The sequence below is a fragment of the Natrix helvetica genome (assembly GCF_964273705.1).
Source record: "Natrix helvetica genome assembly, chromosome: 15".
NCBI classification, from domain to species: domain Eukaryota; kingdom Metazoa; phylum Chordata; class Lepidosauria; order Squamata; family Natricidae; genus Natrix; species Natrix helvetica.
In genome coordinates this window covers 6,561,112-6,575,670 of record NC_138565.1, presented here as the reverse complement: position 1 = coordinate 6,575,670, position 14,559 = coordinate 6,561,112, and the positions used below count along the sequence as shown (strand labels likewise).

The 14,559-nt window shown below is 47.6% G+C and overlaps 1 protein-coding gene across 1 annotated transcript; it reads left to right on the top strand.

Moving 5' to 3' along the window:
* The first annotated feature begins 3 nt into the window (after positions 1-3).
* On the top strand, positions 4-11,207 carry COQ4 (coenzyme Q4). Its single transcript, XM_081967175.1, has 8 exons — positions 4-146; positions 1,756-1,858; positions 2,538-2,702; positions 3,169-3,265; positions 4,147-4,249; positions 4,798-4,927; positions 7,999-8,092; positions 9,818-11,207. The coding sequence occupies exons 2-8, from the start codon at positions 1,771-1,773 to the stop codon at positions 9,978-9,980; spliced, it is 840 nt and encodes a 279-aa protein (XP_081823301.1). The 5' UTR covers positions 4-146; positions 1,756-1,770; the 3' UTR covers positions 9,981-11,207.
* Positions 11,208-14,559: the final 3,352 nt, after the last annotated feature.

The following is a 14,559-nucleotide window of genomic DNA, read 5'->3' as shown; positions in this document are numbered from 1 at the left end:
GAGCGAGCGAGCGCTGCAGCAGCGAGCGAGCTCTCCGCCCGGCTTCCCCGAGCGCCCCGAAGCGGCTGCGCGCAACGGTCGGGAGCTCGAGGGGCTGCTTGGAAGAGCCGGGCTGGGGAGGGGGAGTCTCTGCGGCAGGTCGACAGGTAAGGCACCCACAGAGAGACACAACAACACACAAACACACAACACAAGGCGTGCCTTGCCTGTTGACCTGTGTTGTGTGTTTGTGTGTTGGGTCTCTTGCAAAGACCCTCCAACCGCGGAGTAGTCTGGATATAGGGGTGTGTGTGTTTGTGTGTGCCTTGCCTGTTGACCTGCGTTGTGTGTTTGTGTGTTGGGTCTCTTGCAAAGACCCTCCAACCGCGGAGTAGTCTGGATGTAGGGGCGTGTGTGTGTGCGCGTTGTGTCTCCGTGTGTATCTTGCCTGTGTTCTGTGTGTGTGTTTGTGTGTTGTGTCTCCGTGTGTATCTTGCCTGTTGCAAAGACCCTCCAACTGCGGAGTAGTCTGGATGTAGGGACGTGTGTGTGTGTGTGTGTGTGTGTGTGTGTGTGTGTGCCTTGATCCAGACTACTCCGCGGTTGGAGGGTCTTTGCAAGAGACACAACACACAAACACACAACACAGGTCAACAGGCAAGGCACGCACGCACACACACACACACACACGTCCCTACATCCAGAATACTCCGCGGTTGGAGGGTCTTTGCAAGAGACACAACACACAAACACACAACACAGGTCAACAGGCAAGGCACACACACAAGTTAAAAGACCCTTGCACCCCTAACCCTTTAGCGAAAAAAACCCTCAGGGGTGTTCAAACTTGACAGCTTTAAGACTGGTGGACTTCAACTCCCAGAATTCCTCCTCCAGTCATGTTGGCTCAGGAACTCTGGCATTGAAGCATGCAAGTCTTAAAGTTGTCAAGTTACAAGACCCTGGCACCCCTAACCCTTTAGCAAAAAAAACCCAGGGGTGTTCAAACTTGACAGCTTTAAGACTGGTGGACTTCAACTCCCAGAATTCCTCCTCCAGTCATGTTGGCTCAGGAACTCTGGCATTGAAGCATGCAAGTCTTAAAGTTGTCAAGTTACAAGACCCTGGCACCCCTAACCCTTTACCAAAAAAAACCCAGGGGTGTTCAAACTTGACAGCTTTAAGACTGGTGGACTTCAACTCCCAGAATTCCTCCTCTCGTTCTTCATCTTGATGATGTGGGGGAAGAGGGAGCTGGAACCAGTTCTAAATTGTAGATTTGTGGAACCTCTTCTATAGAAGAGCTTAGAACTGGCAGGAACCCACCCCTGATATGTTGTCTAATACATGCTTGGCGAAATAAATAATCATCATCATCAAATAATGGGAAGGGCAGTGGACATTACAGCCGATCAAGGGGTCTGGGGTCCTGATATGCGTGTGTCCCCCTCCCCTTTCACACTCGCTTGCTTTGCAAAACGGGGGGAAATTGCACTGCTTCGCTCTCCTGCAAAATCCGCATCCGTTTCGCAGGATTCCTTCATTTAATCCCTTCCCTCCCTGCTTTGCATCCGGATTCCTTTGGTAGTCAGTAGCCTTGGGGTCGCCACTAGAGGGCGCACTCCTCCACTTTTTCTTTGGCTCCGCTGCGACTTGTGGCCAGAGGGTAGCGCTGCACCACCGTCTTGCAATAATGCCTGCGTTAGCCCTATCGTTCCCTGCTCTTAATTTTAAAAAAAAATGCATTTAAAATCTTCTTTTTGCATAATTTTGCAGGGGAAAATCCCAGCCATGCACAGGCTGCTTTCCAGAGGCCCTCTGAGATTCCTCCCTTGGATAAGGAATGTGGGAAACGTTTTAGAGCCCAGCTGGATCCCAGGCAAGTCTTCCAGATCTCCTTCCCAAACTCCTCACTTTCTGACCTTAAAAAAAAAAAAGACATTTATATGCAGTCATGGAACTTGTCCCGCTCTAATCATAGAGCAACTAATTAGAGCAACTAATCATGGAGCGATCCAACCTAGAATTCAGGAGAGCAAGGCAAGCAGTCAGCTAATGGAACAGAAGTTGCCTTCGTTGTGGGAGAAAGTTGTGGGAGCTTCATCCCTGGAACCTTGGTTGGTGGGTAGCAATTTACCCCAACGCTAAGTTATCACTGGAAGTTTTCAAGAAGAAAATGTCTGGAATGGTATTGGGTCTGCTGCTCGAGCAGCGGGCTGGACTAGAAGACCTCCAAGGTCCCTTCCAACTCTTGTTATTCTATTCTAATATAAACATATAAGCTTATGTTCCATGGGTTGATTGTTCTCACTGCCAGAAAATTCCTCCTTATTTCTAGGTTGAACCAATCAATCAGAACAGAACTGGAAGGGACCTTGTGGGTCATCCAGTCCAACCCCCAGCCCAAGCAGGAGACCCTACACCACTTCTGACAAATGGCCGCCCAGTCTTTTCTTGAAAGCCTCCAGGGATGAAGCTCTCATAACCTCGGAAGGCAAGCCATTGTATTGACGTAGTTCTGATTCTCTAAACTTTAACCCTTTGTCTTCCCCGTACAGGACGCCCAATTTGCCACACCAGCCCCCTCTCGGCTCTCCTAAGCCCCCTGGAAGAAGTGAACAGTTTCCCCCTCTATCCGAACCACATCCCCACCAGCCTCGTGCAAAAATGCTTGCTGACCGCTGGATCGGCCTTCATGTCTCTCTACAACCCTTATCGCCACGGTGAGCCGGGGACATGAACATCCCTCCCCCCCGCTCCTCCCGGCTACCTGCCCTGATGGTTTACAGCCTGGTCTAGTTATATTGCAAATTCTGTACAGGTAGCCCTCCGTTTACAATCACAAAATGCTAAGCAAGAGAGCTAAAGCAAGTCGGGGCTGATTTTACTGTGCTGTTTTTGCCTTCTCTCCACTCTCCGGGCTCAAGGATCAGGAGCAGGTGGTCCTTGCTCATCGCTGAGCTTTGTCTCTCCTGTTCGCTGCTTAGCCTTTCTTGGTCATCCTGCCCACCTTCCTCCCTGCCTACAAGCCATCCCAATCCTGAAAGCAGGAGCAATCCTGCTCCACCCCACTTTTCCTCCCGAGCCAACCAAGCTGCCCCCTCAGCTCCAGTTCCAGCAATTGCTGTTGCTATTATGGCTGCATTGTATCATTCTCCTTTTTCTTTCCTTTTCCTCTCTTTCTTCCAGATATGATAGCTGTCCTTGGAGAGACAACGGGTTCGATAGCGTTGCAGAATCTCTGGGAACAGATGAAGAGGGACCCAGAAGGAAGACAGATCCTACAGTAAATGGACCTCCCCCCCACCTCCCCTTTCTTTTAGCTTGCAGCCTGGACGAACGGATAATTTAGAGGAGATAAATCTAAAAACCCCTTGGGTGAATTAGTGAATATATTTTCACTACCGGTAGTCACTTTTTGCTTTAACCTGGTTATTGAGCGAGCTCATTTTACGGCACAAAAAAAGAATGCTAGCGAAGGTTTCTGGCCTAACAGGTAGTCCTTGGCGTACAACACTCCGTTTAGCGACCGTTCAACGTTAACAACGGCACTGGGGGAAAAAAGTGACTTCACATTTAACAACTGACGCGGCCTCAAAATTCAGACGTTTGGCAACTGACTCCTACTTATGACAGTCCTGGGCGGTCATGTGGTCCACCTTGGTGACTTTCTGATGAGCCAAGTCCATGGGGAAGTCTAGATTCACTTAACGACTGGGTTACTAACTTAGCAACAGCCCTGATTCACTTAACAACTGTGGAGAGAAAGGTTGCAAAACGGGGCAAAGCTTACTTAACAAATCTCTGAATTAGAAACGTTAGGTTCAGTTGTGGTCGTACGTCGAGGACTACCTGTACTCTTGGGGGTGTATGTATGTATGTATGTATATTCATACACATACACACACACACATATATATATATTGCATTTGTGCTGATAAATAAATGAAGGGAGACTAGTATAGATCTATTTCAAGCTATTTAGCTCACATCAGCTAGCCATATACCCTTGCTGGGATTCAAACCTGGGCTGTTTTTACATGTTAGGCAGTTGTATTAGCCTCTAAGCCACAAGCTCTCCTCCCTTATCAGCTGAGCCAAGGAAATGATTTAGTGATCTTCACGAGCCCAGCGGCTGCCTTCCAATTCCGTTGGTTTCCTTTGCAGAGAACGGCCTCGCATCCGCCTTTCCACCCTGGACGTAGCTGGACTTCGGGGGCTTCCCGACGGGACCTTCGGCCGAGAATACATGCGTTTTTTGGATAGCAATGTGGGTACCGAACCAATTAATTGTTTCAAAGAGCGTTCGGCCCCTACGATGCATGGTGAATTCCTTGTTTTTGTTTGCAAAGCAAATGGAGGGGTTATCTTTGGTCCCCTCTGAGCTTGGTGGGTTTTCCAGCAGACGTTTCGTGACCCAACTAGGGAACATCATCAGTGCTAGAAGGGAGGAGGAGGACTGTGGGGTCCTTGGTCCCCTCTGAGCTTGGTGGTTTTCCGGCAGACGTTTCCTGACCCAACTAGGGTGCATTATCAGTGCTAGAAGGGAGGAGAAGGAGGGGTCTTTGGTCCCCTCTGAGGTTGGTGGTTTTCCTGCAGACGTTTTGTGACCCAACTAGGGAACATCATCAGTGCTAGAAGCGAGGAGGAGGACTGCGTGGTCCTTGGTCCTCTCTGAGCTTGGTTGGTTTCTTACAGGCATCTCATGACCCAACTAGGGTGCATTATCAGTGCTAGAAGGAAGGAGGAGGAGTCCTTGGTCCTCTCTGAGCTTGGTTAATCTTTGCTTTTCATTTTTGCAAATTTCCTGGCGGGCAGAGAGTTTCTCCAGACACAAGGATGCCCGCTCGGTTCATAGACGACAAAGACCTGGCCTACGTCATCCAGCGCTACAGAGAGGTCCACGATCTCCTACACACCCTCCTCGGCATGCCCACCAACATGCTTGGTGAGTTGTCTTAACGGCCAGTTTACGTCTTGCAGTCTCCACGCCATGCGGGGGTGGGGTGGGGGGGTGGGATTGGTGAGGCCTGAGCCACAGGGCACGAGGGGCAGGAGATGAGAAGGGCCACCTTCCCGCTTGAGATGGGGAGTAAGTTCGGCTTCAGGGCTCGATCGAAATACTCAGCCTGGTGGTGGTGATTTTCATTTGCACGAGCAGGGAGGGCTTTTTCACCTACGGGGGTTTTATGGTGTGACTGCCCTGGAAACGTCACTCGTCCCTCCTCTAAACACCTGGGAGGCTCTGCTTTTCCCAATTCTTATCCAAATCTTTGGCTCTTCCCATTTTTTCCCCCTCTTCCCTTTCTTTTCCTTCCTCTCGTTTCCAATTCCTTCTTTCCTTCCTTCACTTTTTTCCTTTGCTTTTTCCTTTCCTTTCTCTTGTTCCCAACTTCTTCCTTCCTTCCCTTTTTCTTTTTTTCCCCAACTCCTTCTTTCATTTTTTTCCCCTTTCCTTTCTTTTTTCCTTTCCTTTCTCTTGTTTCCAACTCCTTCCTTCCTTCCTTCCTTTTTCCTTTCCAACTCCTTCCTTCATTTTTTCCTTCCCTTTCCCCCTTCCCTTATCCCTTTTCCCTTTCCTTTCTCTTGTATCCAATTCCTCCCTCCCTTCCTTCATTTTTTCCTTTCCTCTGTCTCATTTTCAACTCCTTCCTTCATTTTTTCTTTTTTTCCCAACCCCTTCTTTCATTTTTTTTCCTTTCCTTTCTTTTTTCCTTTCCTTTCTCTTGTTTCCAACTCCTTCCTTCCTTCCTCCCTCCCTCCCTCCCTCTCTTCCTTCCTTCATTTTTTCCTTTCCTCTGTCTCATTTCCAACTGCTTCCTCCCTTCCTTCATTTTTTCCTTCCCTTTCCCCCTTCCCCTGTCCCTTTTTCCTTTCCTTTCTCTTGTTTCCAACTCCTTCCTTCCTCCCTCCCTCCCTCCCTTCAGTTTTTCCTTTCCTCTGTCTCATTTCCAACCCCTTCCTTCCTTCCTTCCTTCCTTCATTTTTTGTTTCCTTTTCAACTCCTTCATTTTTCCCCTTTCCTTTTCCCCTTCCTTTCTCTGGTTTCCAACTCATTCCTCCCTTCCCTTTTTTCCCCCTTTTTCTTCCTTTCCCCTTTTTCCTTTCCTCTCCTCCTCCTCTCCTCCTCCACTTCATTTCTTCCTGAAACACCCGGCCTCCATGCCACCCAACAGGTGATTCAATGGCCTCCTTCTTAAATTCCCATTGAAAGGATGTGTGCTTCGTAATTGCTCTAACCACGGGAGCTGTTTGCCCTTCCCTTTGGGAAAAAAAGAAGAAAAGAAAAACTGCTGATGGACCGCAGATAATCGGGGCCCAGGGTGTTGAAATTCGGGCACGGCCACCTTTAGCCTACTTTCGGGCTCTGCCCAAGGGCTGTGATTCACTGGGATTTTCAGAGCAAAAAGAGGCCGGAGTTTCTTTTCCAAAACACTTTTGAGCAACACATGCTGAGGCCAAAGCAAGAAAGCTTTGCATTTTTAAAGTGGTGGAAAGGATGAATCACCCCTGGGTCTCTCTCTCTCTTTCTCCCTCCCTCTCTCTCTTTCTCTTTCACTTTCTCTCTCTCTCTCCCTCCCTCCCTCCTTCTCTCTCTCTGTCTCTCTCCCTCCCTCCCTCCCTCTCTCTTTCTTTCTCCCTCCCTCCCTCTCTCTTTCTCTCTCTCTCTCTCCCTCCCTCTCTCTTTCTCTTTCACTCTCTCCCTCCCTCTCTCTTTCTCTCTCTTTCTCTGTCTCTCTCCCTCTCTCTCTCTCTCCCTCCCTCCCTCTTTCTTTCTTTCTTTCTCTCTTTCAACTATCTGGCCTGGCTCAACCGTAAATTTTTCTTACTCCTCCTGACAGTTTTTTTAAATTTTTAAATTTTAAATTGTGTTTTTACAATTGGGGTATTTTAATGGTGACTTTTAATTGTCCAATGTGATGTAATTTGTTACCTCCTCCGTGCATGTATGTCCTGTATATATGTATGTTTATGTGTTTGTATACATGTTTTATGTTTTATATACTCCATTGTACGCCGCCCCGAGTCCTGTCTGGAAAGGGAGCGGCTAATAAATTTAAATTTATTATTATTATTATTATTTCTCTCTCTCTCCCTCCCTCCCTCCTTCTTTCTCTCTCTCTCTCTCTCTCTCTCTCTTCTCTCTCTCTCTCTCTCTCTCTCTCTCTCTCTCTCTCTCTCTCTCTCTCTCTCTCAGCAGCCTGGCCGAGGGACTCCAATATGCCTTATTTTTAGATCAAGAGGGGTTGAGAACTTTGCCCTTCTACACACATTCCTTTCCTCTTTCCATTACGTGGGCATTTTCTCTGCCCCACCCCACCCCAGTTTCATTTCTCCCTGGGTCAAAAAAATTCAGGGACTCAGACACTAATCTTCTAAGGCAGGGGTCTCCAACCTTAGCAACTTTAAGACTTGTGGACTCCAACTCCCAGAATTCCTCAGCCAGCTTTGCTTTTAAGACTTGCGGATTTCAACTCCCAGAATTCCCAGCTGGCTGGGGAAACGGTCCTTAGTCCATTTTTTTTCAGCACCATTGTAACTTTTTATTATTGTTTTTTTTTTATGTACAAACATACAAAATAGACACACACGCAGAACTTAGACGTAAACTACATTTACACACTACTTTTGGAACTTCATGTTCCTTCTAATAGCAGTTTCAAATCGGTACAACTCTCCTTCCCCTTCTAATATGTTTCATTTGAGTTTCACCATTTTAACCCTCTTATTTTACTCATCTGTCTGATATATTGGGTGATTACCTCCAATAGCGTCGTTGTAACTTTAAACGGTCACTAAACAAGCTGTTGTAAGGTGAGGATCTCCTGTGCGTCTCTCTTCTTTGCCGATCCAGGCCATAGAACCCAAATCTCAAAAGCGTTTTCTTTCCTTCTTCTCCCTAAAAAGAGAGATAAGGCGAAGGCTTAAATGTTTCCTTCTGATGTTTTCTCCCTGTGCTGGGCGTAAACCACGTTTCTCTGAATGATCGTTCCATGCTTCTTTGATGCTCTTTCGTAGGGGAAGTGGTGGTCAAGTGGTTTGAAGCGGTCCAGACTGGCTTGCCCATGTGCATTCTGGGAGCCCTCTTCGGTCCTTTACGCTTAAATACCAGGTCAGTTGAGAATTTTGTGAATGCAAGCTTGCTGGCTGGCATATCGTCCGATTGAAATCATGGCGTTGATATCCATTGATGCACACACCCATGTTATGGCTCTCCAGCAGAGCTGGCAGTGGGGAGGGTTGAGGAGGAACCTGGGCCAGTCCTGGAGTCTGGGGAAGGCTCGGACGAGGGCTCTGTGTTGGAGGCAGAGAGGGGGTCGAGGCCGTCTGACAGTTATCAGCTGCCTTTGGAGTCAGACATCAGTGGGGCAGAAGAACAGCTGGAGCCTGTTCCCAGTGTGAGTTGCCAGATGAAGGGAGCAGCTAAAGAACAGGGGTCGACTTGGGAGTAAGGCCACAGGTGGAGGATGAACAGCCCCTCCCAGAGGAAATAAAAGAGGAGCGAAAGGGGAGTGGAGTTTGCAGGAGACAATCAGTTCACTTAATTGGTTCATGACTCTCCGAGACTCCTTGCCAAGTTTTGAAGATACCGGCCTGGCAGCTCTCCAAGCCAGATAAGGTCTGTGACCATAAATCCTCCCTCGAAAGACTTTGCTGAAGGTGAACGAGCAGAATTAATTAATAAAAGGTTTTTTTTTGTCGGGACCAGGAGTTGGCTTCAGGCTCTTGGGAAGCCTCGGCCAGAACGAAACATTGCATTGTGGCCCTTGGGTGAAACTTTTATCCTTGATGGATCGATTGGATTTGCTCATTGATCCTTGAAAATTATTGCCTTGCCTTTCTCAAAGTGTCAGCAGCTGCCATAACCTCTAATTATCATTTTTGGCTGGCTGTTTAAAACAAGAATCCGAGAAGATTGAAGGTGGCACGAAAAGGTGGGGTTTGCAAAAGCCTTGCGAAGATCTTGTTTTGGTCCAAAAGCATCCTTAATAAGGAATGTCCCCAAATATATGAGGAGTTTCTGCCAGCTGTACGATTCATACAAAGAGCATAAGGATATATCGGGCACTGCTTACAAAACTCTTTGTAAGATCGTAGCAGCTATGCGATCCATGGGAAAAGTCAGTTAAACGGAGGAAAAAATATTTGAGCGGTTTGTCTGACTTTTTTCTTTTTTTTTTTTAAACTATCCAGGCCTAAAAACAATCTGGGGAAACAGACTAGACAAATGCAACCTTCATCCGATTCCTTCATTTTAATGCAGGGCTCAGTTAAATCACTGGGATTAAATTGGATTAAAGACGGCACCACCTGTTAAGAAGATTTTATAGAGGTCGGCTCTTGGGGAGTGAAGGAGACCTTTCGAGTCTCAAGTGCAGCAGCTTTTTAATCTTTCTATTTTCTACTTCTCCCCCATCTTCTATCGTCTTCTTATATATATATATAAATGGCCTGCATAATTCTGGAACGCCTCAAACAATTTAAGCCAAACTTGGTAGACAGATGACTTACTCTCTGGAAACAAATACTGTGGGGGTAAGACACCCCTAACACCCCCTCAGGGTGTGTGTTCTGTTAAGATACAGCCTGTTGTGCCTTAAAACGGCTTCTACCGAACTGCCGTAAAATGGCTTCTACTGTACAGTTCTGTGGAGTTGCCATGGTAACGGCTTCACAGTACTCCACAAGGGGGCTCCCTCTGGTAAGGGGGAAAATCCAACATTAGAAATGGTGGCGTCGTTCGCGGAAGGTGGGTTTGGGATAAATGAATAACCGGGCTAGTTTTAAATAAATAAAATCAATCCTTTCCCCGTTTTTATTTCCTTCCTTTCCCCAGAAAGTGGCAACTTTTGACCACGGACCTCATCCCGTGGGCTGTCGAGAGCGGACAAAACGCGACCTGCATCTTGAATTTTTATTACGAGAAACGCTGGGAGCAAACGGTAGAATCTCTTCGCCATGAAATCGGCATTCTGCCACCTCCGGGGATTCAGGTTTGAGCTTCCACAGGCTGAAAGAGAGGGAAACCCCTGAACGGAGGCCAAACTGCTTTCAGGAAATTAAACTCTGGAAATTAAACCCTCTCCGGCCAGGGGTGAAATCCATCAGGTTCTGACAGGTTCTGGAGAACCGGTAGTGGAAATTTTGAATAGTTCGGAGAACTGGTAGCGGAAACTTTGAGTAGTTCGGAGAACCGGCAAATGCCACGTCTGGCTGGCCCCAGAGTGGGGTGGGAATGGAGATTTTGAAGCATCCTTCCCCTGCCACGCCCACCAAGCCACGCCCATGCCCACCAAGCCACGCCCATCGAACCGGTAGCAACAAAATTTGAATTTCACCACTGCTCTCCGGCAAAGCTCAGGGTGTTTGGGACCCCTGTCTTCTCCATCAGCAGGCCCCTCCCGTCCCCAACTTCTCCTTCTTCCGCCCGAACTGTTAAAAAGAAAGTTTAAGAACCTAGAAATAGATAGCCATCTGTCTGAAACGGTATAGGGTTTCCTGCCTAGGCAGGGGGTTGGACTAGAAGACCTCCAAGGTCCCTTCCAACTCTACTATTGTATTGTATTAAATATCGCAACCTTGACAAGATAAAAACGGAGAAGATATTGCTGGTACCCTTGCGGGGAAGATGGAAGGACGAAAACAGCTGTCGAAATTCGTTCTCAGCTCCTAAGAGTTTTGTATGGCTCAGTTTTCTTTTACATGCCCAAAATGGATCGTGCCTCTTAGCACAGTTTCATTCTCGCCAAAGCACATTTTTGTGAGTTTGGATCGGAGATTCCTTTAATGTGTAGGATGCCCCTCAAAAGCGTCATCTCCCTCGATCCCGAATCTTTTTCCAATAATTTCCATCCCTTCCTGTCGCTCAAACCCCTTGCGAAGATGATTTGTTGATGCCCAGCCTAGAAAAGGACGGAAGGCATCTTAATTTCTGCCTTGAGTTGTTTACGTAGAAATCCCCTCCGTAAAGCAGATTGAAGTGATAAATTGGATTAGGCAAGTCCTTGTGTTATAGGGCAGGTACGAAATATGCAGAGCTAATCTAAAACGGGGCGTATTTTCTCTCTCTATTCCCGATAGGGCGATGATACTTTGCAGATTTTATCTTACATCCCAAGGTTTCTGCTTCCTTAAAATACCCTGTGACCCAAACCTTCAATATCTTTATATATATATATATATATATAGTTTCTCATCCCAGTTTTTAAATAAAGTTTGCAGAATGATTCCTGTTGCACTTCTCAGTTCTGCTTCCTTTGGGAAAGAGAAAAGTCACAATTCTGTGTTTGTAAACTATGGTTTATCCATGCCATGTTCACACAACCGTACTGAAGCCAACCTGGCTTGTTTGTTGGGGATCGAGCCATTGGTGCTTGTTCAACAAACCGTGTTTTCATAAATAATGGGCTAACCTCTGCGAGCGCAAGGTCTGTTTTGTTATGAATGAACTTGCGGTCAATAGTTTTTATTCACAGGAAATATACATACATACATACATACATACATACATACATACATACATACATACATACATATATATATATATATATATGTTGTATTTGTACTGATAAATAAATAAAGGGAGACTAGTATAGATCTATTTCGAGCTAATTAGCTCTCATCAGCTAGCCATACCCTTACTGGGATTTGAACCTGGATTTGAATCCCAGTAAGGGTATGGCTAGCTGATGAGAGCTAATTAGCTCGAAATAGATCTATACTAGTCTCCCTTTATTTATCAGTACAAATACAACACAAATATAAAAAGGCAACATTAAAAATAAAAAAAATGGTTTTCTGCCTGCATGGTCTTCTGTGATGAGCCGAAGGACAGAAAGAGTAGTGACAGACGTTAAAAATCATCTAAATTCGAACGTGCGAAGGGAACTTTTATCATGTCAGATATCTGACAACTTTATGGTAATAAATATTTTGGTGAGTGTGAGGGAAGCACATTTTTCCTTGGGAGAACAAATGCAACGTCGGGTATTCCAGTCAGGGAGGATTCCAATTATATGTTCATATCTTAGATAAGGTTAAAAAAACAACGATGCGAAATTACTTATACAGAAGGGCCATAATTACATGGAGGTAGTAGGCTGGTTGCTGTGAAAAGAGTTTCCTCTTCCTTAGAGCAAAAACCAGGCAGGTCGTCCTCAACATACGACCGCAGTTGAGCCTAGAATTTAGGCGGCTAAGTGAGGGAATCCGTGAAATGAGCCTTGCCCCCCTTTTACGACGTTTCTTGCCTGTTTGTTCAGTGAATCACTGCGGATTGTTAGTTCGCCCGGTCGGTAAGAGAAGCAGGCTTCCTGGTTTCTTTGCGGGTCCGAAGGTCGCGAAAGGGGACGGCGTGACACCGTCATAAATGTGAAGCAGTTGTCGGGGGATCCAAAGGAAAATCACGTCGACATGCAACAGTCCCTTTTTTTCCCCAGTGCCGTTCTAACTTTGAATGGTCTGAGACGGTATAGGGTTTCCTGCCTAGGCAGGGGGTTGGACTAGAAGACCTCCAAGGTCCCTTCCAACTCTACTATTGTATTGTATTGTATTGGTCATTAAATGAACCGTTGTAAGTCCAGGGCTTCCCGTAGTTATTTTTTTTAACCCAGCCAGCGTGCAAAAGAAGCATCTTGATGCCCTGTACTTCACGATGCCCAGCTGCCACGCAGGTTGACTGCCCACCATTCTCCACCACCTCAATGCCCATCCTTCCGATTTTCCTCCCACCCACCCCCCAAATTCCATTTGGGGGCTTTTCAGGGCCCCTTGGGGCTCTTCTTCCCCTCCGTGGGAGCAACAGCAGTGAGACTTATATTCCGCTTTACAGTATTTTCACAGCCCTCTCTAAGCGGTTTACAGAGTCGGTCTCTTGCCCCCAAACAATCTGGGTCCTCACATTTGACCCACCTCGGAAGGACGGAAGGCTGAGTCAACCTGGAGCCTGATGAGATTCGAACTGCCGGCAGTGGGAAGAATTAGCCTGCAATACTGCATTCTAACCACTGCACCGCAATGGCTCATGGAAGGAAGGGAGAAAGGAATAGCAATAGCACTTAGGCTGACATACCGCTTCAAAGTGCTTTGACAGCCCTCTCTAAGCGGTTTACAGAGTCGGCCACTTGCCCCCAAACAATCTGGGTCCTCATTTGACCCACCTCGGAAGGACGGAAGGCTGAGTCAACTGTGGCTGGTCAGGATCGAACTGCTGGCAGTGGGAAGAAGTAGCCTGCAATACTGCATTCTAACCACTGGGCCACAACGGCTCATGGAAGGGAGGGAGGGAGGGAGGGAGGAAGGAAGGAAGGAAGGAAGGAAGGAAGGAATAAAGCCTGGTGAGATTCGAACTGCTGGCAGTGGGAAGAATTAACCTGCAATACTGCATTCTAACCATTGCGGCACCTCGGCTCATGATAGCAGTCTTCCAGTATTCCTTCCTTCTGTCCTGGAATGTTATTGGGCTTCCTCCTTGAGCAGGGGGCTGGACTAGAAGACCTCCAGGTCCCTTCCAGCTTCCTTCCTTCTGTCCTGAAATGTTATAGGTCTCCTGCTTGAGCAGGGGGGCTGGACTAGAGGACCTCCAGGGTCCCTTCCAGCTCGATTCTGATTCTGTTTCTGATTTGTTCTTTTTAGCGCTGGCGTTGGCGCTGCCCCTGTGCGCCCACGTGCGCCCTGCTGGCGTTATGCAAGCCACCCACCTCGTCTTTCTCGGGGTGGGGGTGGGGAGTGCAGGGCAGGAGGAAGAGGAACGAAGCAAACAAGGGTGGGGGAGAGGTCAGAAGGACTCGACTTCCCCCCTCCCCTCCCTTCTCCGTCCCGTGAGAAAGCGTGCAAAACTTTTCCAAAACTTTTATTTCTTTTTTTTTCCTCCTCCCCAAAAAGTTCTTTCCAAAAAAGCGGCGCTTTTTCTTTTTCTGGCTTCTTTCTCTCTTTCTCTCTTTTTTTAACGCTGGGGGGAAAAAATGCGACTCTGGTGGGACTCGAACCCACAACCTTTGAATGACTCCGTCCCGTCATTGATCTAGAAGTCCAATGCGCTATCCATTGCGCCACAGAGCCCCACGCGTTTTCGCAGCGCCGCCCGCCCGCCCTCTGCTCCGGCCCATAAGCCACGGCGGAGCTGCTTTCCCAGCCGCCCTTTGCGTTGCATTGGCCTCGCTGGAGAGTGGGGGGGAACGATGGGGGCCACCCGCGCCCCCCTCCCCATTTGCAGAAGGAGGGTCTCTCTCCCCTCCACCCGATCCCAAATGCCTGCCCACCCCCGCCCTCCCCTGCGTTGCTTTTCTCGTGCAACTTGGTGCATGGTGTGAGTTGCATGGGTGCAAAACCCTGGGAGGGGGTCTTGTTTCTCCCCCCCCCCCCGTGCAATTCTGCAGCGCCCCTCCAACTCCGGGACAATGTGCAGAAAGAGAGAGAGAGAGAGGAGAGAGAGAGAGAGAGAAAGAAAGAAAGAAAGAAAGAAAGAAAGAAAGAAAGAAAGAAAGAAAGAAAGAGGAAAGGGGGGAGAGAGAGGAGAGACAGAGAGAAAGAAAGAAAGAAGAGAGAGGAGAGAGAGAGAGAGAGAAAGAACGAAAGAAA

What these genes read in the sequence shown, in the direction of transcription:
- COQ4 (XM_081967175.1), top strand. Translation starts at nt 1,771, where the DNA reads ATGCACAGGCTGCTTTCCAGAGGCCCTCTGAGATTCCTCCCTTGGATA. An exon ending in AGAGCCCAGCTGGATCCCAG is followed by an intron (nt 1,859 to 2,537) that starts GCAAGTCTTCCA and finishes TTCCCCGTACAG; the next exon opens with GACGCCCAATTTGCCACACC. An exon ending in CATGCCCACCAACATGCTTG is followed by an intron (nt 4,928 to 7,998) that starts GTGAGTTGTCTT and finishes GCTCTTTCGTAG; the next exon opens with GGGAAGTGGTGGTCAAGTGG.